The sequence below is a fragment of the Trichosurus vulpecula genome, assembly GCF_011100635.1.
Source record: "Trichosurus vulpecula isolate mTriVul1 chromosome X unlocalized genomic scaffold, mTriVul1.pri SUPER_X_unloc_1, whole genome shotgun sequence".
Lineage (NCBI taxonomy): Eukaryota > Metazoa > Chordata > Mammalia > Diprotodontia > Phalangeridae > Trichosurus > Trichosurus vulpecula.
This window is the reverse complement of record NW_023494377.1, coordinates 3,842,125-3,864,523: the sequence shown is the minus strand read 5'-3', so window position 1 is coordinate 3,864,523 and position 22,399 is coordinate 3,842,125. Positions and strand designations below refer to the sequence as shown.

Here is a 22,399-nt window from a genome sequence, read left to right as displayed (position 1 = left end):
GCCTTGAAAAAAGATCCATACAGTGCAGCAGCATATCACATCCTGGGCTTGAGAGGCACTATCCTTGCTCCCCCACAGTCAGTGGGCTCAGTGTTGGACCTCCACTGCTGGTGGAGCAGATTCTCACGGCAGGGGAAGACATGGAAAGGAGAACCTTGATGTGCCCAAGCTGATGTCCTAAGGATACAACTAAAAGCTAGACTGGGAGGGCTAGGAAAAATAGCCAGGGAGACCCAGAACATGAGTCTTTAGAGTGACTTCTGGGAAACAAAGGGGGCAGCTCTGAAGGGGAAGAAAAGACATCCCAGCATGTAAGATCTAGGTTCAAGTCCCCACACTGCTACATGATGACCATGTGACCCAGGCAAATTATTTCATTAATCTGGGCCTCAATTTCCTCATCTGCAAAATGAGGGGACTGAACTAATAGCTCTTCCTTCCAGTACTGGCATTCTCAGAGGCAGCTGGTGGTACAGTGGATAGAGCACTAGACCTGGAGTCAGGAAGTTGTTGTTGTTCAGTCGTGTCCGACTTTCCATGACCCCATTTGGGGGTTTTCTTGGCAGAAATACTGGAGTAGTTTGCCATTTTCTTCCTCAACTCATTTTATAGATGAGGAAACTGAGGCAAACAGGGTGAAATGACTTGCCCAGGGTCACACTGCTAGGAAGTGTCTGAGGCCAGTTTGAACTCAGGAAGATGAGTCTTCCTAACTCCAAATCAGGCACCCTAACCACTACAGCGCCACCTAGCTGCCCAGGAGCTCAAATCTGGCCTTGAACACTTACTAGATTGGTGACCCTGGGCTTAACTGCTGTCTGCCTCAATTTCCTCAACTGTAAAATGTGGAAAAGAATAGCACCTACCTACTTCTCGAATTGTTGTGAGGATCAAATGAGATCATATTTTTAAAGCACTTAGCACAGTTCCTGGCACATTGTAAGTGCTTAATAAATGCTCGTTTCCCTCTTCCCCTCCTTTCCTCTCTCCTTTCCTTCCTTCCCTCCTTCTTTCCTTCATTCCTTCCTCCCTCTTTTCCTCCCTGCCTTCCTTCCTTCCATTCCAAAGTCCTTCTCAATTCTGATAGCCCAAGCTCTTAGACCCTTCCCAGCTCTGACATTCCACAATTGAACGTAAAAATTTTACAAACCAATTACAAATGGGGCATCCTCAAAGGAGGTGAGGGAGGGAGGGAGGGAGGGAGAGAGAGAACACACAAGATGACCCAGAAAAGCAGAGTCCGGCTCCCAAGCCACAGAATCTCTAGCCATGTTATTTCTACCCAGGCATGTGCCCCTACCTCAGACAGGTGCAGCCTGGAACACTATCAAATTCCAAGGTGGAGACAGAGGGAAGGGCCTGCATTCCACACATACCTCCTGGAGCTGGGATTCTTTCTTCTTGGAAGACAGGTGCAAGTGGCGATCCAGCAAAGAATAAAACCGCTCACTGTCCTTCTCAAATTTTTTCTTCCTTTCCTGGAGGCAGAAAAGAAGGGAGGCCCAGAATCAGCCCAAGAAGGGGCGACTTTCTACACCTAACTCTGAATAGCCAAGGATAGCTTAAAATTTACATAACAACCACAAGAGCTTTAGGGTTTAGAAAGCAATTCATACACATTAGAGATTCAAAACAACCCTGGGAGGCAGGTGTCTTTATTTTCCCAATTTTACAGGTAAGGAAACTGAGGCTGAAAGAAGTTAAGTGACTTGCCCAGGTCACACAACTGGTAAATGTCTGAAGCATGACTGAAATCCAAGTCTTTCAGATCCCAAACCCGGCAATCTATCCACTCAGTTAGTTGAAAAGCACTTATTAAGTGCCTACTAAGTGCCAGGCACTTTGCTAAGTGCTGGAGACACAAAGGAAGGTAAAAGACAGCCCCTGCCCTCAAGGAACTTACCCTCTGGAAAACAGAGTCCAAAGCAAGCATTCCTTCCATCTACCATAAGGCTTCATTTTTTTCCAAACTTGACCTTGAATGGGGCAGCCCCATGGACAACACCCTCTTGCGTAGACTGGGGATTACACAATTTAGATGAGAGAAGGGGCTCTAGATTTGTTCAGTTTTATTGGCGATTTCACCAGGGTTACCTGTGCCTCCATCTTAAAACCACCGCTCTGTTCCTTGGATTGGCCTTGCTCACAGAGCCAAAGGACCAGAGGGATGTAACTGAGTACCTCTGGAATAGTTAAAGTCTCAAGGTCATTTCACCAAAGTGTCAGACCCACCATCACAGAGTGAGCTTTAGTGAGAAGCACTTGGAGGTGTCTGCCATTAACAGGACCCACTGGAGCTTCTTCTGTCTATACCAGGGACTTCTACTGTATCGATGGACCCACTGGAGCTTCTGTCTACACTAGGGACTTCTACTGCATCTGTGCTGTGCTCTGTCAAAAGTGGCTGAAAGCCAGAGTCAGAGCTCCTGAGTCTTTCATCTAATGACTATTAGATACCTTGAGTCAAACGTCACTTGGGAACAGTACTAGATTTCTGGCCCACCTGCAGGAGGAGTGGTGATAGGAAAGTACAAAAAAAATCAAATTATCTTTCCTGGAACTCCTAGGTTCAAAACATGCCAACATATTGTGTGGGGGTGGCCTGGGTTTAGGAGAAGCTGCGGGTGCACAGCCACATGATATATTTTTTATTATGTATTACTTATTCCTTTTGTTGAGTCTATAGAAATGAGAAAATAGTATCCAAGCATGATTATCTATTCACATGGGCAGCTGGCTCCATTATGCTAAAGTCACATAATAAGAGCTCAGAGAACTAGCAGATTCAAAGAAGCAATGGGGTTTCCAGTAGGTGGGAGCTCAAAGCTATTCTCTTTGGTGTAATCCACACTAACCATGCTCGTTGAACTAAAACAACAAGTGCAGAAAGTCAAAGAGAGAAAACAGTGCCCACTCTCTGAGCATCACAGAGAGCTTTGCACATTCTGCCCAATTCCCCTCAGCAGGGTAAGTACAGAACCACTAGCAAGGATGTGAGCCTTGCCCAGGGGCCTGAGCCTTTTTCAATAGGGCCAGTAGAGTGGCTAACAACACCACCTAGTGGTCAGAGAAATGAAAACCAACAAAATAGCTGATATAGAAGAAAGAGCCTTGAATTGGGAGACAGAGGATCTGGGTTCAAATTCTGATTTCATTACTTACTACCTGTACAACCCTGGGCAAGTTGTGTTATCCTCCCAGGGTGTCAGCTTCCTCCTCAGTAAAATGAAGGGGGTGGACTAGATGGCCTTGGGAGTCTCTTTTTAGCTCTAGGTCTATGATCGTAAATCTATGTGTGACTATGAGCAAGTCGCTCAATCTCTAGGAGTTTCAGTTTCCACATCTGTAAAATGTTGGGGCACAAGGTGCGGTGGGGGAGGGCAACAGGATGTAGACTAGATGGTCTCTAAGTTCCCTTTCAGCTGTAAATCTAAGATCCTATGACTAAATGATCTCCAAGGTCCCTCTCAGCTCTAAATCCTACGATTCTTAAGTAAATTAGCAGTCTGACATTGAAGGATTTGTCTAGAATTTCTTTGGACAGTCTATTAATAAGGAAAATGTTCCTGAGGCAATAGGATACTAACTCCCAGACGGATTCATTCTTTAATGTTTGCTAAGCAGGTCAAAGAATAGGACTTAGAGGGAGAAGGGACCTCTTAAAAGTGAGGAAACTAACATGTAGAGAATGACTCACCCAGGGTCATACGACTATTTAAGGGTCAGAGCCAGGACTGGAATCCAAGTCTGTGACTTGAACCTCAGAGCTTTTTTCCATTGCCCCATAAAGAAGTGTACAGCTGTAACATAGCCACATGTAGAAGCAGGGGGCCAGTCTGTGGATATCCCCAGTCCTCCCAGTCATAGACCTTCCTGTAGGAACACAGGACCCCCACCCCAATCCAGCTCCAGGGCTGGCCCCACCTTGCACTGCCCCCACCCCCCCTCAGCTCCCACACTCCCCGAGCCATACACGGCTCAGCCTTCTATGAGGTCAGGCCTCAAGGGAAGACTAAACAACTCTAATCACTTGCTTCCCTCCACAGACCTCTGCCTGGACTCATTGCTTACTGGCCAGCATACACTACCCCCCCACCCAATACTCTTCCAATCCCAGGGATGCGGAACCCCTGGCTGCCAAAGAACAAATCCCTTTCCCCAAGCCCAGCTGTCCCCTCTCCCATATGCTCATCTACCTCATCCCACTCCACTAAAGTCCTGACCCAGATCTGCCCGCCAGCAATACTGGCTGCAGTCATACCCCTGACTCACTGCTCCAGCTGGGGAGTTGGAGTGCCACTTCCAAGCCCTCCTCCCACCGTCCTTCAACATCTTCTCCTCTGAGGGTCACACTATCCAAATTTATCACCTATTGTAGATCCCGGTGGCCATTATCTATCGGCTCCCAGGACATTTTCCCTCCTTCACTGAGTTTAGTGCTTGGCTCACAGTCTTCCTTCCTCACTACCCCAACTGCTACTCTCTTAGTCACAGACTTCAACATACATATTATATTATATTACATAAGGCAGCTCATGGACAGTGGAGAGGACACATGACTTGGAGTCAGGAAGACCTGAGTTCAGATCCGATGTCAGACACTTACAAGTTGTGTGATTCTGGCAAAGTCACTTAATCTCACTCAGCTTTAGTTTCCTCATCTGTAAAATGGGGATAATAAGAGTATCTACCTCACAGGGTTATGAGGATCAAATGAGTTAACATATATAAATCATTTTGCAAATCATAAAGTATTATATACATGAAAGCTATCATCTCCATTATCTATTTCTATCATATATCTATCATTATCTCCATTATCTATGTATTTCTATCATTATCTTATCTATTTTATCTATTTTCTATCTATTAGACCATTATCTATCATTATCATTATTATATTGATGCTCCCTCAAATACCTTATTCCCCATTTCTCATCCTACCCAATTCCCATCGCCTATTCCTCCACCTCACCTCAGCTACAGAGAGAACCCTCTCCCCTCACATCTTGCCATTAACCACAAGTATTCTACCCCCATGCTCATGAACTCCCAAATTCATTCATCTGATCATAACCTTATATCATTCTATCTTCCCCTATGCCTCAAAAACTCCAACCTTTTTCTTTGTCCTCATCAGGACCTCCACTCTTCATTTCTTTCTCCTGCTCTAGGCATATCCTTCTCCCTTCCCAATCTCAACCCCTCAGCGAATCCCATGCACTCTGCTCTGTGCTCTAGTCTTGAATCCCGTGACCCCTTGTTCAATTACCACTCAGGCTTTGCCAAATCCCAATCCTAGCTTGCTCCCATCATTTGCCTTCTTTGCTACTATTCACATGCTGCTGAAGAGAGCAAGAGAAAGTCATACACCCATCCTGACTAGATCTACTAAATATTTATATGATCTAATCTCAACTGGGCAGTCACTGCAGTAAGGTAATCTTTCCACTCTTCCCTAGTCGAGTCTATAATTCACTCACCACAGTGGTTGCTCCTAACCTCATCTCTCTAAGCCTCCCATGGCATCCTCCTCTGCCCACTCTCTCAGCAGACAACCTTGCACTATACTTCACTGAAAAAATGGAGCCTATCCACCAAAAGCTACCTCTCCTTTGCGGCAGAAGAAGGAACTTCTTGCCAAGGCCAACTCCAACCCCTCTATATGTCCCCTTGCTCTCCCATCCATCTCCATCTTCTCCAGAAGACTGCCCCCACCATCATCCTCTCCTCTCCCTCTCCCTCTCTCTCTCTCTCTCTCTCTCTCTCTCTCTCTCTCTCTCTCTCTCTCTCTCTCTATATATATATATATATATATATATATATATAGATAGATAGAGAGAGAGATAGAGACTATATATATATATATATATATATAGGGGATCCATATATATAATATATATATATATGTAGAGAGAGAGAGAGTCTATCTATCTATCTATATATATATATATATATATATATATATATATATTATATATATATATATATATATATATATGAGAGAGAGAGAGAGAGACAGACAGACAGACATCTGGATCTCTCTCTCTGGATCTCTCCCCCTCCCTCCTTCTGTGCCTCACTTTCTCTGTCTGTCTGTCTCTCTCCCCTCCCTTCCCCTCTCCCCTCCCTCCCTCTCTCTCTCTCTCTCTCTCTCTCTCCTTGCCTCCCTACCTCTTCTCTCTCCTCCTCCTCTCTTCTCTCCCCCTCTCTCTCTCCCCCTGTCCCCCTCCCTTATCTCTCCTTCTCTCCCTCTTCTCCTTTCCCCTCTCCTCCTTCCCTCTCTCTCTTCTCTCTCTCCCCCTCTCCCCCCTCCCTCCCCTTCTCTTCTCTCTCTCCTCCCCCTCTCTTCTCTCTCCATTCTCTTTTCTCTCTCTCCCTCTCCCCTCTCCTCCCCTCTGCTCTCTCTCCCCTGCCCTTCCCTCCCCATTCCTCTTTTTCTCTCTCTTCCTTCACTGCTGCCTACATACACACCCACATCTCCCTAGTCCTCAAAATACCTTCACTTGATCCTACCAACCCCGCAGCTACCTCCTGTGTCTCTCCTCCCCTTTTCTACTGAACTCCTTAAAAGTCCTCTCTATCCTGTGCCTCTACTTCTCTTCTGAACCCACTACAATCCAGCTTTTACTCTTTTCAAGTGAAATTGCTCTTTCCAAAGTTATCCATGATCTCTGAATCACTCAACCTATCCAGGTGCTTTGTGATCTGTCTAGTCTTCGACAATGTCCATCATCCTCTTCTCAATTCTCTTTGCTGTATCCTCATCCCCTGTGAGTCTCCCCTGAGGTTTGGCCTTGGGCCCTCCCCTCTCTATACTGTCACACTTGCCGAGCTGATCAGCTCCCCTGTGTTCAATGACCATCTCAATGCAGATCCATATGCCCAGCTCTAACCCCTCTCCTAAGCTCTAGACCTGCATCTCCAACTGCCTATTGGACACATGGAACTAGGTGCCCCATGGACATCTCAAACTCGACATGTCCAAATCCTCCCAAACCCTCCCCTCTTCCTAACATCTCCATTGCTATTGAGACCCCCACCATTCTCCCCATTGCCCAGGCTCCAAACCTAAGGATCCTCCTTAACTCCTCATTCTCTCAGCCAATATCCAAATGTTGTCATCTCCACCTTCACAATATCCCCTTCTCTCTACTCACACGGCTACCCACTCGAACTCAGGGCCTCATTACCCCTTGCCTGGATTACTGCAACAGCCTGCTAATTAATCTCCTTGCCTCAAGTCACTCCCCACTCCAATCCATCCTCCACTCAGCCACCAAAGAGATCTTCCTAAAGCATAAATCTGACTATGTCAGGCCTCTCCTCAATAAATCCCAGAGGCTCCCTATAACCTCGAGGATCAAATACTCAAGTCCCCTGTTAGCCCCCCCACAATGTGTAGACTACATTTCTAGTCTTCTTTCAGCTCATTCTCCTCCACGGACCCTACAATCCAGCAGCCCTGAACCATTTGGCCTATTTGCTGCTCCTTGCCCACAACGCCCCATTTCCTAAGTTTTTACTGACTACCTCCAAGCTTGGAATGTTCTCCTCCTTCACCTCTACCTCCTGGCTTCCTTCAGGCCTCAGCTCAAATCCCACCTTCTGCCTCCCCAGGTTCCCCTTAGTGTTAGTACCTTCTCCTCTCTGGTTTCTTGAAAGAAAAAGTTGATGGACAGTGTCAAAGACTATAGAGGTCAAAAAGCATCTGGACTGCGAGAAGGATAGGGACCTGCTTGTGTCTTGGTCATTTCTCCCATTAGAACAAAAGCTCCCTGAGGGCAGCCGTACCTGGAACAGTGACTGGAATGTAAGTGATTGATAAATGACTGCTGTTTGATGGACTGAGGCCAGCCTTTCCACCACACCACAATGACAGAATGAATACAGAAATGCAAGCCACAAAGCCCCTAGAAGAATATGGAAATATCTGGGCTATGGCATGGTTAAATCTTACTCCCTCCTGTCAAGTTCAAACTTTAATTAAGCTATCAGCTGCTCTCTAGAAATGAAAAGCCTACAGCTGTCACACTAGCACTAAGCTGACTCATCTGTCACAAAGCCATACTGAGAGTCCTAGTGAAACTACTGGCCACTTCTAAGCAGGATGGAGCAGACAGCCTGCTGGGGGTGGGGAGGCCAGAGGAAGCAAGGACCGGGCTGAGTGACCTCTGACCTATACAGATGCCAACGCCCTTCTGCTCACTTTCCCCCTCCTCATACTGGCTGATCAGACACCTTCATCACAAATCTTAGGATTTTATGAAGTCATGCTTTCAAGGGAGCAGTAATAACTCAGCTTAAAGTCAGTCTCCTGTAGACGAGACCATTTTCCTAATAAATCGGTTGTCCACAGGAATTCAAGATAAACCCTACAAGTCAGATAGTTAATTTACTCCTCTGCTTTTCTTTTTTTTTTTAAAGTAATGTGGTCCTGCCTCCTGCCTCTAGGTCCATAAGATATTATTTGCCTGATTTTACAAATGAGACAACTGAGGCCAAGAAAGTGAATGAATGAACGACTATGAAGCCAAGAAAGTGAATGAATGAATGAACGAATGAATGACTAGCCCCAGACCTTTGTGCAATAGGCAAGGATATGTCCCTGAAGAAATGAAATCTTAGAATCTCAGGACTATGAGGGCTAGAAGAGGCTGCACTGCCCAACAAAGAATACTAGCAAATAGAACATAGCAAGCAGAGTATTTTTGTTTTGTTTTGTTTTGTTTTTTTTTGGGGGGGAGGCAATTGGGGTTAAGTGACTTGCCCAAGGTCACACAGCTAGTAAGTGTGTCAAGTGTCTGAGGCCGGATTTGAACTCAGGTCCTTCTGACTCCAGGTCCAGTGCTTTACTCACTGTGCCACCTAGCTGCCCCCGCAAGCAGAGTATTTTTAAAAACAAAAGGAAAAAAAAAACATCCAACATGACCAAGGAGGATTAATGAATGGAATGCAAAACTTGTTTTCCTGGTATTAAGCCATCCATCAGAGAAATCTTATCAGGATTAAAAAAAAAGCAAAGGGTCACATGATCATATCATTAGAAAGAGAGAAAGCCTTTGATAAAATATAGCCTTTTGTGCTAAGATATTTAAAGTTATAGGAGTATGCCTCAGTTTCCTCATCTATAAAAACAGTGCAGTAGACTGGGTGGCCTTGAACGCCCTTCCAGCTGGAGACCTACGATGCTATGTGACCAAGTCACTTCCCCTCCCTGGGCCCCACTTTCCTCCTCCTGCATAAAATGAAGCACTTGGACTAGCTAGCCTCTGAGGGCTCCTCTAAATCTCCTATGACCTACATAAGAAGGAGGCTTTTCCAAAAAAAAGGGTCGTAACAATTACCCTCCCAAGGTTTTCTAAAATGGTTAAACACGACCCAGTTTGGTGAGTCACGTAGGCACAGGTGGCATTGCCCAAAGGCTTCCCAAAGATGGCACGGTCTTGAGCAGGAAAGCAATGCCCAGAGGGCCCCAGGTTGTGTTTTTCTCACTGTCACTCACTGAAGACAAGGGATCCGGTGGAGAAAAACAGACTTGGGAGCTCCCCAGCTGGCTAAGCAGGTGGCAGCATCTGAGGAGGCAATTTACGTTTCTGAGCTATAGCTTAAAATATAGCCATGACAGGCTCCTGGCCAGGGATGGAATGCACCAGACAAAAGCTGGCAAGAATGGATTTCTTCAGCGTCTTCCAAATCAAATAATAAGGACTTTTTAATTGAAAAGAATTAGGGAGGGAGAAAATTGCCCACAGTAAGACTGTCTCCCAAGCTAGACACTGTAAAGGAGGAGGTCAGTGGGTGAGACATCCAGAAGGTCATAGGAGACAATGTCCAAGGAAGGAATTGACAGTGAAAAACACTGAGCTCTCAGTCTCCACATAAATACCCAAAGTTTAGGTAACAAGCAGACTTGAGCTCACAGATAACACTGAGCCTTGGTGACCAGACTATGGCTCTGGCTGAGTAGGCCTTATTCCAAAGGATTAAGATGTAGAAAAGAGGGTTCTGTGGGAAGGACTGCATGTGGAGAGGGTACACTGGGGTGAAGAGATCCAGTAACTAGAGGGGGTACACCATGGGCAGCATTTGGATAAAAATTAATGGTGGAGAAAAACAGTGACTTTGTCACTGGGTTTTAACAGGTCCCCCTCCTTCATGTCTAACTTTGATTGAATCATCATCCATCCCCCATGTCCTAACTGTGGTCATCCCCTAGGACTTTGGAGGGGGATTTCTTCTCAATCTCCCCCTCTACATCAGGCCCCTCACCTAAACTATTTCAGTAACCAATTAACTGGACTCTCCATTTCCATTCTCTCCCCTCTCCAATCTACCTTCACACAAATGTCAAAAAAAGTATATTCCTAAAGCATAAGACTCCCCCTGCCATGCTCAAGAAACTTTTGTCTCTAGGATAAAATAGATTTAGAAACTGTTCTGTTTGACTTTGAAAGACCCTCACAATCTGGATTTAACCTACCTTTCCAGAATTACTGACCATTACTTTCCTTCAAACACTCTATAGTCTAGCCAAACTGACCTACTTCTTGTTCCCCTTACTGCTATTCCATCTCCCACCTCCAAGCCTTTGCATAGGCCGTTCCCCTATGCCTATAGTGTACTTTGTCTTCCTTTACCTCCATCTCAAGGACTCCCTGGCTCTCTTCAAAGCTCAGCTCACGATCCACCAAGTACCAGGAAACTTATCCTGATCCCTGCAATTGTTAGCACCCTACACTCTGCCCAAAAATTATCTGGTATATATTTTGTACTCACATGTTCTTTTCCCCATAGTAGGATGTAAGGTCTCCAAGGACAGGCAAGGTTTCACTTTTGGCCCTTCACTTGGAAGTATTACAGGCTGTATGTTTGATACCTCTGATCCAGTGGGTTAGCTCGCCCTCCCAGATCGATATCATCTGCACATTGATAAGGAGGCCATCTGTGCCTTTACATAAGTAAGCCAGTAATGAAATGAAATAAGCCTCAGGTGTGAGAACAAATCCTTTTATGAAAGGGATTTGTTCTGTGAAGTTTGGATTCAGTCAAGGGGCCACACTTGAGGACCTTATTCTACGAAGTTGGGATTCAGTCAGAGGGCTGCACTTGAGGCCCTGTTCTGTGAAGGTTGGATTCAGTCAAAGGGTTGCACTTGAGGCCCTGTTCTGTGAAGGTTGGATTCAGTCAAAGCGTTGCACTTGAGGACCTAGAGGGGACTTGTTCTGCGAAGTTTGGATTCCATCAGAGGGTCACACTTGAGGACCTTGAGGGCCACATGTGGCCTTCAGGCTGCAGGTTCCCCACCCCTGATTTAACCTAATTCTCTCCATCTTTTTTACCAGAATAATATGAGGTACCTTTTCAAATACTTCATTAAAATCTAGACAAACCAGAGCCCCAGCTTTCCCTACCTGGCTTATAAGGTCTGTGTCTAACACAGATCATCAGTGTTCATCACCACATAATTAATACAAGCCATCTTGACAGAAAGAGAAAATAGAGGAAGATTTCAGGAAGCAGATTACAAGAGATTCAAAAAGTATCATTGATTTGGGAAGTGAACAGTTGGCCGGGAAGATAATGTCTGGGTAGTCGGGTTTAGATTTCTGGATCATGTCAATAGGAATGACCAGGGAGGGTATGCATGGTCTCGCAAATCTCCTAGAAAGGGCTTCTAACTAAAATAATGGAGGAAGGATAAAATTAATGGAATGAGAGTAGAGAAAATGAAGGAAGTTGTTTCAGTCCTGTCCAATGCTTTGTGACCCCATTTGGAGTTTTCTTGACAAAGATACTGAAGTGGTCTGCCATTTCCTTCTCACTTTACAGGTGAGGAAACTGAAGCAAACAGGGTGAAGTGACTTGCCCAGGGTCACACAGTTTGTAAGTGTCTGAGGCCAGACAGGATCTAAGAAAGATGAGTCTTCCTGACTCCAGGCCAGGCACTATATCCACTGCAGCACCACCTAGCTACCTGAAATGAAGGAAGAAGAGGCGCCAATGAATGAGACACCTAGCAAAAGTTCATAAGAGACAAAATTTAAGAAAGGAAAGGAGCCAGTAGTGGAACTTGTGTTCTCAAGTGCCTAAGCCCAACCATCCAAAGCTTAGGCAATAAATAATCTGATCTAGAGGCCCTAAAACAAATCTGTCCTCACAGATAACACCAAGTCTTACCTGGACAAAAGGCCATGCCCGAAATGATGGCTTTGTGGAAACAAGACAGGTTAAGGTAGGATCACATTATATATTAAAATGGCATACTCCCGTGAGAAAATTGAGGAAAGAGGAGGAAGCACAATGGGGAGAAGCTGGTTAAAGGTGAATGAAAGGAGAAACAGAAGTAATTTTTCCCCCATTGAGTAAACTACAGACCATCTGGGCAGAAGGAAGAAATAGATGAGGAATGCATAGGAAACAGATCACAAGTCTGGTACAGAGAGGAGTAGGGCATGATAGTGACAAGGGCCTTCAGTTCTCCAGATGGAGAATATGGAGCACTCTCTCTTTCAAAAGCAGAATAACTAATAGCTTCTTACTGATAATCTCATGCTTCAGAATGCACATGGAAGAACTAAGAAGGAAAAAATATTTTGCAGATCTGAGTCTCACTAACCAGGAAGAATTAGCTGCTGAGGCAAAAATGATAGGAACGCTGGGAGGAAGTAACTACTCTGTCCCAGAGGCCATTTTGAGAGCAGAGGAGAGGAAATCTGGGCACCGTCTGACTTGGACCCTGGATTTGAGATAAGCAGCTTTCAAAGGGTTCAGAGAAAGGCTAGGGAGGATGCCATGCCCACAATTCTATATGGAAGCTAGCCCAGGAGGAAGGGGAGACTCTCAGAAATGAAATTCACAAAACACAAAGGGAAATAAATTTGATGAGGGGGGGAAAAAAAGAAAAGTCCCCTGGAGAGATTGATGCAGAGAATCACTGGGCACCTTAGATTCGAAAAAAGATATGGGCCAGAGATGGCAGCAAGGGCAGGGAGCAGGATGAATAGAAAGGTGTTGCCGGGTATTCGAAGAACAGCACAGGGGATTCATAAATTGAAAAAGGAGAACCAAGGCCTGATAAGGAAGGCTCAGAGCAACAGAAAGGAGGGTTTTTAAGTTCTGTTTGGAAAAAGAGGAAGATCAGAGCCACAACTTCAATCTGCCAACAGACAGAGGGCATGGTGGCTCAGCCCTCACTCTGTTCAGGTTTACTCTTCCAAGCAGAACAACCTTTAGCCAGGAGGGGACAGAATGAAACTTGCTGATGAGAAGGTGATGATACCTAAGATAAACTGGGAGAAAGCACGAGGAGGACACTGAAGTTGCCCTGGATGGGTTCGTGGCATCCCGGCCAAATGACCTATAACCCAGAGTGCTGAAAGAATGTGCAGCTGTGATGCTGAGCATGAGGGGGGAGAATGGGAGGGGGACCATGGGGGCTGCAGATAGGAAAATGTTTCTTTTTCAAAACAAGGAACAAAAGAGAGGCTGGAAACTCGGGACGCCACTGAGCCTGACTTCAATTTCAGGGGAAGTTCAATAACAGATCATTCAAAAGCGGTTGGCGAAGAGCTGGAAAGGGAAGCAGCAAATGCAAAGAGCCAGCCAAGCTTCATCAAAAACAGGCCATGCCAAGCTCAAGTCATTTCCTTTTTTTACTGGTTATGAAGCCAGGCGGGGGAAAGCTGGGGATCTGGTTTGTCTAGATTTTAATGAAGTATTTGAAAACGTACCTCAAATTATTCTGGTGAAAAAGATGGAGAGAATTAGGTTAGATCAAGGGTGGGGAACTTGCAGCCTCAAGGCCACACGTGGCCCTCTAGGTCCTCAAGTGTAGCCCTCTGACTGAATCCAAACTTCACAGAAGAAACCCCCGTAGGACCTCAAGTGCAGCCCTTGGACTGAATCCAAACTTCACAGAACAAATCCCCTCTAGGTCCCCAAGTTCAGCCCTCTGACTGAATTCAAACTTCACAGAGAAAATTCCCTCTAGGTCCTCAAGCATGGCCCTCTGACTGAATCCAAACTTCACAGAGAAAATCCCCTCTAAGTCTTCAAATTTTGCCCTTTGACGGAATCCAAACTTCATAGAACACATCTCTTTCATAAAAGGATTTGTTCTGTAAAATTTGGATTCAGTCGAAAGGCCACACCTGAGGACCTAGAAGGCCACATGTGGCCTCGAAGCCACGGGTTCCCTACCCCTGGATTAGATGCTAGTATACTTAGTTGGATCTAGAACTGGGTACATGATAATTCATGGTTCCACGTCCACTTGACAGAAGGTCTCTAGAGGACTGCCCCAGGGATCTTTGCCTGGCTCCAGGACGTCAAGTATCTTCATTACTGGCTTATTTATGTAAAGGCACAGATGGCGTCCTTATCAATGTGCAGATGATATCAAGCTGGGAGGGCAGGCTAATGCACTGGATCAGAAGTATCAAACATGCAGCCCATAATACTCCCAAGTGAAGCTCAAGCCAGATAAAAATATAACTGGGAAACATTTCATAAATAAAAATATAACAGAGCAATAGATGATGTTGATATGTGGTTTTCTAAGCCAATATGCTGCCAGTTTATTGGCCCCATTTGTATTCAAGTTTCACACCACTGAACTGGATGACAGGGCCAGGATCCAAGCAGAACCTGACAGGCTAGAACACTGGGCTGAATCTAATAAGATAATTTCTAATAGGAGTAAATATCAAATTCTTATACTTGAGCTGAGAAAATTAACTTTACAAGTACAAGACCTGGCTAGACAACTGTGTTTTGGGAAAAGATATGAGTGGAGGGTTTAGCAGACTGCAAGCTCAAAGTTAGCCAGTGGTGTTGTGTGTTAGCCAAAAAAATACTAAGATAATCTTGCCCTATGCTAAGAGAGGGCTAGCCTCCAGAAAGAAGATGGGGCGCTATCCTACTGTGTTCTTCCCTGGTCCAACCACAGCTGAAGTACTGGGCTCTTTTCTGGACCCCATGGTTTAGGAATGGTGCCGAGGTCCCCGCCAGGCCCAATATCACATATTCAAAGCCCCCCCCCCCCCCCCGCTCTGACATTCTGTGTTCTAAGGCCTTCCCAGCTCTGACATTCTATGTTCTAAGGCCCCTCCCAGCTCTACCATTCTGTGTTCTAAGGCCTTCCCAGCTCTGCCATTCTCTATTCTAAGGCCCCTCCCACCCCTAACATTCTGTGTTCTAAGGCCCCTCCCAGCTCTGACATTCCCTGTTCTAAGGCCCCTCCCAGCCCTTATATCCTGTGTTCTAAGGCCCCTCCCAGCTCTGACATTCTGTGTTCTAAGGCCCCTCCCAGCTCTGACATTCTGTGTTCTAAGGCCCCTCCCAGCTCTGACATTCTGTGTTCTAAGGCCCCTCCCAGCTCTGACATTCTGTGTTCTAAGGTCCCTCACAGCTCTGACATTCCCTAGTTCTAAGGCCCCTCAAAGCTCTAACATTCTGTGTTCTAAGACCCCTCCCAGCCCTTACATTCTGTGTTCTAAGGCCCTTCCCAGCTCTGACATTCCCTGTTCTAAGGTCCCTCAAAAAGCTCTGAAATTCAACATTCAAAGGGCTCTTCCAGCTCTAACTAATGTTCTCCAATTTACAAAGATAACCAATTCTCTACTGTTTCCTCTCCTTCTCCTCAGACAGAGCCCCAATCAATGGCCCCCTGAACACATTCCAAGACCAACAATGCCTTTGGCTCAATCTACCCTGGAGTCTGGTTTGGGGAGCTTCGTTTGTTCCATCCCTTACATTTTTCTTATCTTCCACACTTCCAGGTCAAACATATTTCTTTTAATAAAATTACAAGATCCAACAAATTGATCAATCCCTCTTGGCAGAGACGAAGAAGCAATGAGACCAAGGGCCCCATCTCCTACCCAGCATCTGTTGATTGAGAACACACTATACGGAGCATCAAGCTCCCCAGAAATCGGCTTAGACACAGGCTGGGATGTCTTAGCCCAACCAGCTGGACCCAGGCCAACCACTAGCCACATAAAGGAGAGACTCAGCTGCCCTTCCTACTGGCAAGGGCGCCGCTGCCGGAGGCCTGCAAACATCGTACTGTGGGCACCTCTGACAAGACATGAAAAATATGATTCGACGGGTACAAATGATCTCCCTGTCATGCATCTCGAGGGGATGACTGCGCCTTTATCTTACTATAGCTAATGGGCTTCTGTGCTAGGGGATGAAAGGACCCCATTATGGCCAGAGTTGGCCCGGATCCTGTTTGTGCTGCTGTGGTCTGGTGGACCTCTCAGAGTCCTGCATCTGGAGGAAGAGGTGGGTCCTGCAAATCCAGCTTGATTCACAGTGGGAGGACTCAGCCGAACTGTGCTCAGGGCCTTGGGGAGGTGGGAGGGACAGCAGAAATTATCCAAACATGAGTCTAGAGTAGGTGGCCAGAAGACTCAAAGCCAAGCTGGGCAAGAAATGAGGCCAAAGGAAGGCTGGAGAGGTTACGAAGGGACGCTGCTGATTCATCAGTCTTGGTAATCAGAGAATAACATTCAATTCAACATGTCAAATTGGAAGCAGCGAAATGCAGAGTACTTACTAGACAGACACAGAACATCTATGGTCACGTCCAAACTCTGCCTCAGATCCCCTGGGCGACCCTGAGCTTGATACTTGTCCTCAGTTTTCTTCTTTCAAATCAGGGAGTTCTAACTAAATGATCTGTTAGGGGCCCTCCCAGCTCTGACATCCCCTGTTCTGAGGCCCCCCTCCCAGCTCTGATATCACCTGTTCTAAGGCCCCTCCCAGTTCTGACATTCCCTGTTCTAAGGTTCCTCTCAGCTCTGACTGACATTCTATGTTTTGACATACCCTGACATACCCTATCTTACATCGTCTGTTTTGAGACCCCTCCCAACTCTGACATCCCCGGTTCCAAGGTCCCTCCTAACTCTGACATCCCCTGTTCTAAGGTCCCTCCCAGCTCTGACATATTCTGTTCTAAGGGTCCTTCCAGCTCTGACATCCTCTGTTCTGAGGCCCCTCCCAGTTCTGATATCACCTGTTCTAAGGCCCCTCCCAGTTCTGACATTCCCTGTTCTAAGGTCCCTCCCAGCTCTGACTGACATTCTATGTTTTGACATCCCTCCAAGGTCTGACATTCCCTGTTCTAAGGCCCCTCCCAGTTCTGACACACTCTATGGTCTAAGAGCCCTCTCATCTCTTACATTCACTGTTCCAAACATGTTCCAAACATACTGACAGTATGTTCCAAAGCCACTGTCATTTCTGACATCCTGCCTTATAAGCTCCCTCCCAGAGCTAATATCTCATGATTCTATGATTCTAGCCAAATGAGACTATGGATTGTCAATAGAAATTAATTTTAAAATTTCACCTAGTGTATGAAACGGATTGTAAATTTGTGACCAAAAAGATTTTTTTTAAAAAGATTTCACAGAACAATGAAAATGAGAAATTCTGAGTGTCAACTTGGAACCTTGAAAATAGGAAGAGAACAATCAGTGTTATAACACCACTAGTGTTCTAGATCTACTCTGTCAACTCAAGATGCTGATAAGGGCCCTGACTAGGAAAAAGAAGACTTTGATTTACATCCTAGTTCAAACATTTAGCTGTGTGACCTCAGGAAAGCTACTTAACCTCTCTGAGAGTCAAATGTTGGAAATGATCTTTCTACCACCTACCTCATAGCGGTGCTGTGAGGGTCAGCACTTGGTAATCGTGAAGCATGTGAGAAATGTTGGCTCTCACTAGTAGCAGAGGTTGAACAACGTATTCTCTCGAGTGGGAAAAGAAGGTCTATTGGGTTTAAGGCAAACTTAGAAGACATCCTGAAGACAGTTACAACCATCAGTCCCTAAGTCTGTGTTTGCCAAGTCAATCTTTGCCAGGCAAGTGACTGGCTGCTTGATTTATAAGTGACTAGGGTACCATTTTGGTTTACGAGACCATCTCCTGGGAATTTGGTTAGTAGTAGTTTGTTTACACAGGCCAGATTACATCTGGACAAATCACAATGGGATTCCTGACCCTAAACACCAAACTCCAGATCAGAGGTGATGTCTGTACCATCCCTGACCATGAACTAGCACATCATCAGGATGGACAGCATGCCCAGTTAGCAGGATCACTTGCTGCTAGGAATCCATCTCTCCCTTCTTCCCCCACATCAAATCAGTCATCAAATCCTAAGATTTGACCTCCTTCCTTTCTATTTTCACTGCAGAAACCCTAGCCTGGAAATTTCTAGCCTGGATAATGACAATCATCTCTCTGCAGCCATTCTCTCCCCCCTTCAATCTACCCTACCTAACACCATTGGATTCAATGTTCTAAAACATAGCTCTTAACATGCCACTGTCCTGCTTATAAATGCTGAGTGGCTCCCGATTGCCCAGAGGACAAAACCCAAACTCACTGGCCTGGCATTTCAAATCCCACACAATCTGGATCCAACAGACTTCTCCAACTTGAAACCCTCAAGATACCCCAACTTAGAGCCTTCTTTCTTGAGTCAAAATGAGTCTCTTCTCTATTCCCTTCTCTGTTGTTATTCAATACAGGAACCAAGTACAACAAAGGGGCACCTAGCTATTTACATATATTCCAACACTCATAGATGAAGGTGATATTACAGAGCAAAAATACAATTCAGAAAGAACAGATAACTTTTGGTCCCAACAAATCAATGACGGTGGTGGTGGTGGTAGTGTGTGTGTGTGTGTGTGTGTGTGTGTGTGTGTGTGTGAGAGAGAGAAAGAGAGAGAGACAGAGAGAGAGAGAGAGAGAGATTAAATCTCCTCTTATACTACCACAGCTAGGAGGTTTCCAATCACGTTTTGATAAACCAGAATTTGAAGCCCTGTTAAATCAACGACTCACAAATATCCACTCTCATTTGGGAACTAACCAATTCTGGTGCCTTCTATTTCCACTTCATTCCCATAGTTCCCCAGTTCTTGGTCACAGAAATGGTCACAGAATATTCATCAACTATGTCACTGTCTTCTGAGGCTCTTGGTCCCCACTCTCCCCATTTGCCTCTTTTCAGTTGCCCTCAGAATGCTTCTCCCTATGGGTTATGAGTACATGGGGAGTCCAGAATGCAATGGGAATGTCCAAGAGTCCCAATACCAATGGATATTAGAGTTAGAGGGGACCTTCAAACATAAAACATTAGAGCTGCAAGGTACCTTAGAAATTCACCCTATCATCTTATAGAGGTGGAAATGGAGGTTGAGAAGTGGGAGAGCCAGGGCTTGAGCACAGATGTTCTGATTTCAAGTTTGGCGTTCTTGCCACTACATCATGTAGCTCTCCAATAAGCCAAGTCTTTACATCCTGCACCTTGGGTTACCCTGGGTTGTATCACACACCATGACCTTGTTCATTATTTTTGTGTTCTACCTGTGGTTTTGAAAACGTTCTTCCACTTCTCAACTATCCTCCCTACCAATGATTTTGTCATGTTTATTGATATTTTTTGCTTTTTATATCATTGTCAATCCCAAATTCCCAACAATCTCCGGGAACCACTCTTTTAACCAAGAAAAACAGGTAAGCAGAATAAACTGTCATAGTATGTCTGACAGCAAATATAGCATTTCTCACCTAGAATCCAGCACCTCCCTGCTGAGAGGAGTTGTTTCTGGAAATAGTCCTGGTCACTGCATTTTCCAGTGTAATCATTATGTATGTTGTTTCCCTAGTTTTGCTTTCTTTGCTCTGCATCTGTTCAGACAAATCTTCCCATGTTTCTCTGAATTCTTCATATTCTTCATTTCTTATAGCACAATAATATTCTATCATATTCACATAACACGATTTATTCAGCTATTCCCCCAATTGATGGGTACTCACTTTGTTTCTAGTTCTTTGCTACCACAGAAAGTGCTGTTATAAATATTTTGGCCTATGTGGGACCTTTCTTTTTGTCTTCAACCTTCTTGGGAGTATATGTTTAGTATTGAGAGCACTAGGGCAAAGGCTATCAAGGGTTTGGTGATTTTTCTTAAATAATTCCAAATTTTCTTCTTTTTCGTATATGAAAACTGTGAACTTCTATTATATGCATTTTTTGTTTTAAAGTGTACGTTAAATTTAACAGGATAGTAACAAAATTGCCTTGCTTGTCTGTCTTTTTCTGAACTTCCTTCTATTTTCTTCTGCATATTTCCCAATTCTTTTTTCCAGAACAACTGGATCAATTCACAGTGTACCAGCAGCCCATTAGTGTGCCTGCCTTCCCATAGCACCTCCAATACTATCTGCATTTTTCTAATTTGATGGCTGTGAGGCAAAACATTTTTTTCATTATTCTTTATTTGCAGGCTTTTTTTCATGTGGCTGTTGATAGTTTATATTCCTTCTTTTGGAAATTGTTCTCCTTTGACCCCTTATCTATTGCATCTGCTTATTCAACAGTGATCAAAATGAGACCCTAGGGGACCTGAGGGGAATAATTTCCTCTGGCTAAGTACAGGCCTCATTCCTAGCCCTTCCCAAGCCATTGTTATGTGATTTGTGCCAGGCAAGGAGGGAGGAACCATCACTCCAACCACATGGCTCTTTTTCACTAGCTATGGTAGAATTTGAAGTCCCAAAACCTGGGTTCCAGTGCCTGCTTTTTGGCACTTCACCACCATTCCCCCAAGCCTCATTTCCTCACAGGCTTGGCATGCAAAAAGCATTCTGGGAAGTCTATTAAATATTGCTTTCAGTTTCTTGACCCAAAGGACTTGTCAGAAGAAGCATATCCCAGGTAAAACAGAGGATTATAGAATCCAAGGATTTAGTTAGGATAAGGAGGACCTTAGAAAACCTCTTATTCAACTACTTCATTTTCTAGAGAAGGAAACTGAGGCACAGAGAGGGAAAAGTGACTTGTCTACAGTCACATGGCAAGCTACTGACAGGGCTAGGCCTAGAACCCAGGTCTAATGACCTCTTAAGTATCATAAACACCCTCACCCTTGGACTAGTCTAGCATGTAGTCTAATGACAAGCCACTCAGCTGCTATAAGAGGATCTCACCCATGATGGGGAGGAGAAAGAATGAAACATACCTTGGTGAGGCCAATTTGCTCCTTACGGAAATTTTCCAGAGGTTTGATCAACAAATCACTAGCATTTTGTACCTACGGGAAAAAGAAGCATACTTTAGTTTAATGATCAAATTAGAGCTTGGAGGACTTTCTATAACCTTGTGCTTAGAGTCACTGAGTCCCAAGGAGTCACCAAGTCCTAAAAACTGGAGTTTTAGAGTCTGACAGAATGTCAGAGCCAAAAGGGACCTTATTAGAGACAAAAGCGACCTTACTACAGAAGTGACAAACTCAAATTGAAATGGGAGCCACCAACCTGTACAAAAGAATCCCCAGGAGCCACAGATTGCCTTAATTTTGAAATGTAAATCTATCTATGTTTTATTGTATTTTTATTAATTTTTAAAATTATTTCCCAGTGCCATTTTAATCTGGCTTGGCTACACTCAGGAGTGTCAGGAACATGTGGTTGACGCCTCTGCCTTACTCCATAGAATATCTAAGTTGGGCAGGGCATGAAAAGTCTTTGATTCCTTTATTGGAAAGATGGAGAGGGAAAAAAATCAACTATCTTGAGACAATAAGGACTTGTCCAAGGTCAACACAGTATTTGAGTGGCAGGACCAGGCCTGGAACTTGACTCTCCTGACTTCCAGGCCAGCGTTCTTTCCATTCTGTGCTGATTTCTGAGTAACTTCATAAATCAGACTCTGCAAACCAAATGCTTTGATGAGTGAAACAAGAGCAGGGTAATTTATTGGCTCCTCGTGATTTTATTAGTAGTCTGCTCTGAGGCTTCAAAACCATAAATACACTGGGTCATATCCAGCAGCAGAAATGGAGAGGCCCAAAAGGGGAGAGAGGAGGCACAGGGCAAGGGAGGAGATGGGGTCTGAGGAACACATGGGAATGTAGCTTGGGGATTACTGACCCCATAATTAGGCAAATCATTTTCCAGGCTATATAGGATTGAACAGGCACATGGTCTGGGCTCCCAGAGTAAATCATTTCCACCCTGGGTGATGTACCATGAAAACAGAACAACATTTGTTTCAACATTTCCCCTGAGATTGGATTCTACCATTACAACATCTCCCAAGCCTGCTCCTCAGGTTAGAATATATTTTGTCCTTCTAGGAAGCAAGAGCTCTGAGCACTGAAAAGACTGAGCTTTGTAGGGCCATCACGTATAAGTATTACAGTTCTCCCTTTCCATATCATGACTTCCCCACAGCAGTTTCAACATACCATGGGTCGGCGTAAGAAATTAAATGGGAGTTGTGCGGAAGCTACAGATGACACACGAAGGCCAGCAAAGATCACAGAAAAAGTTTAGAAACTCAGAAATGCATAAAACACAAGCA

General features: G+C 44.9%; 1 protein-coding gene across 1 annotated transcript in view; it reads right to left on the bottom strand.

Moving 5' to 3' along the window:
* Positions 1–22,399, bottom strand: part of OPHN1 (oligophrenin 1) — a 276,933-nt gene that overhangs the window by 121,497 nt on the left and 133,037 nt on the right. The window contains exons 4-5 of the mRNA XM_036740449.1: positions 21,057–21,128; positions 1,377–1,478 (exon numbers count right to left, since the gene is read on the bottom strand). Of these exons, the coding sequence (XP_036596344.1) occupies positions 1,377–1,478; positions 21,057–21,128 (174 nt within the window). The remainder of the gene's footprint in view (positions 1–1,376; positions 1,479–21,056; positions 21,129–22,399) is intronic.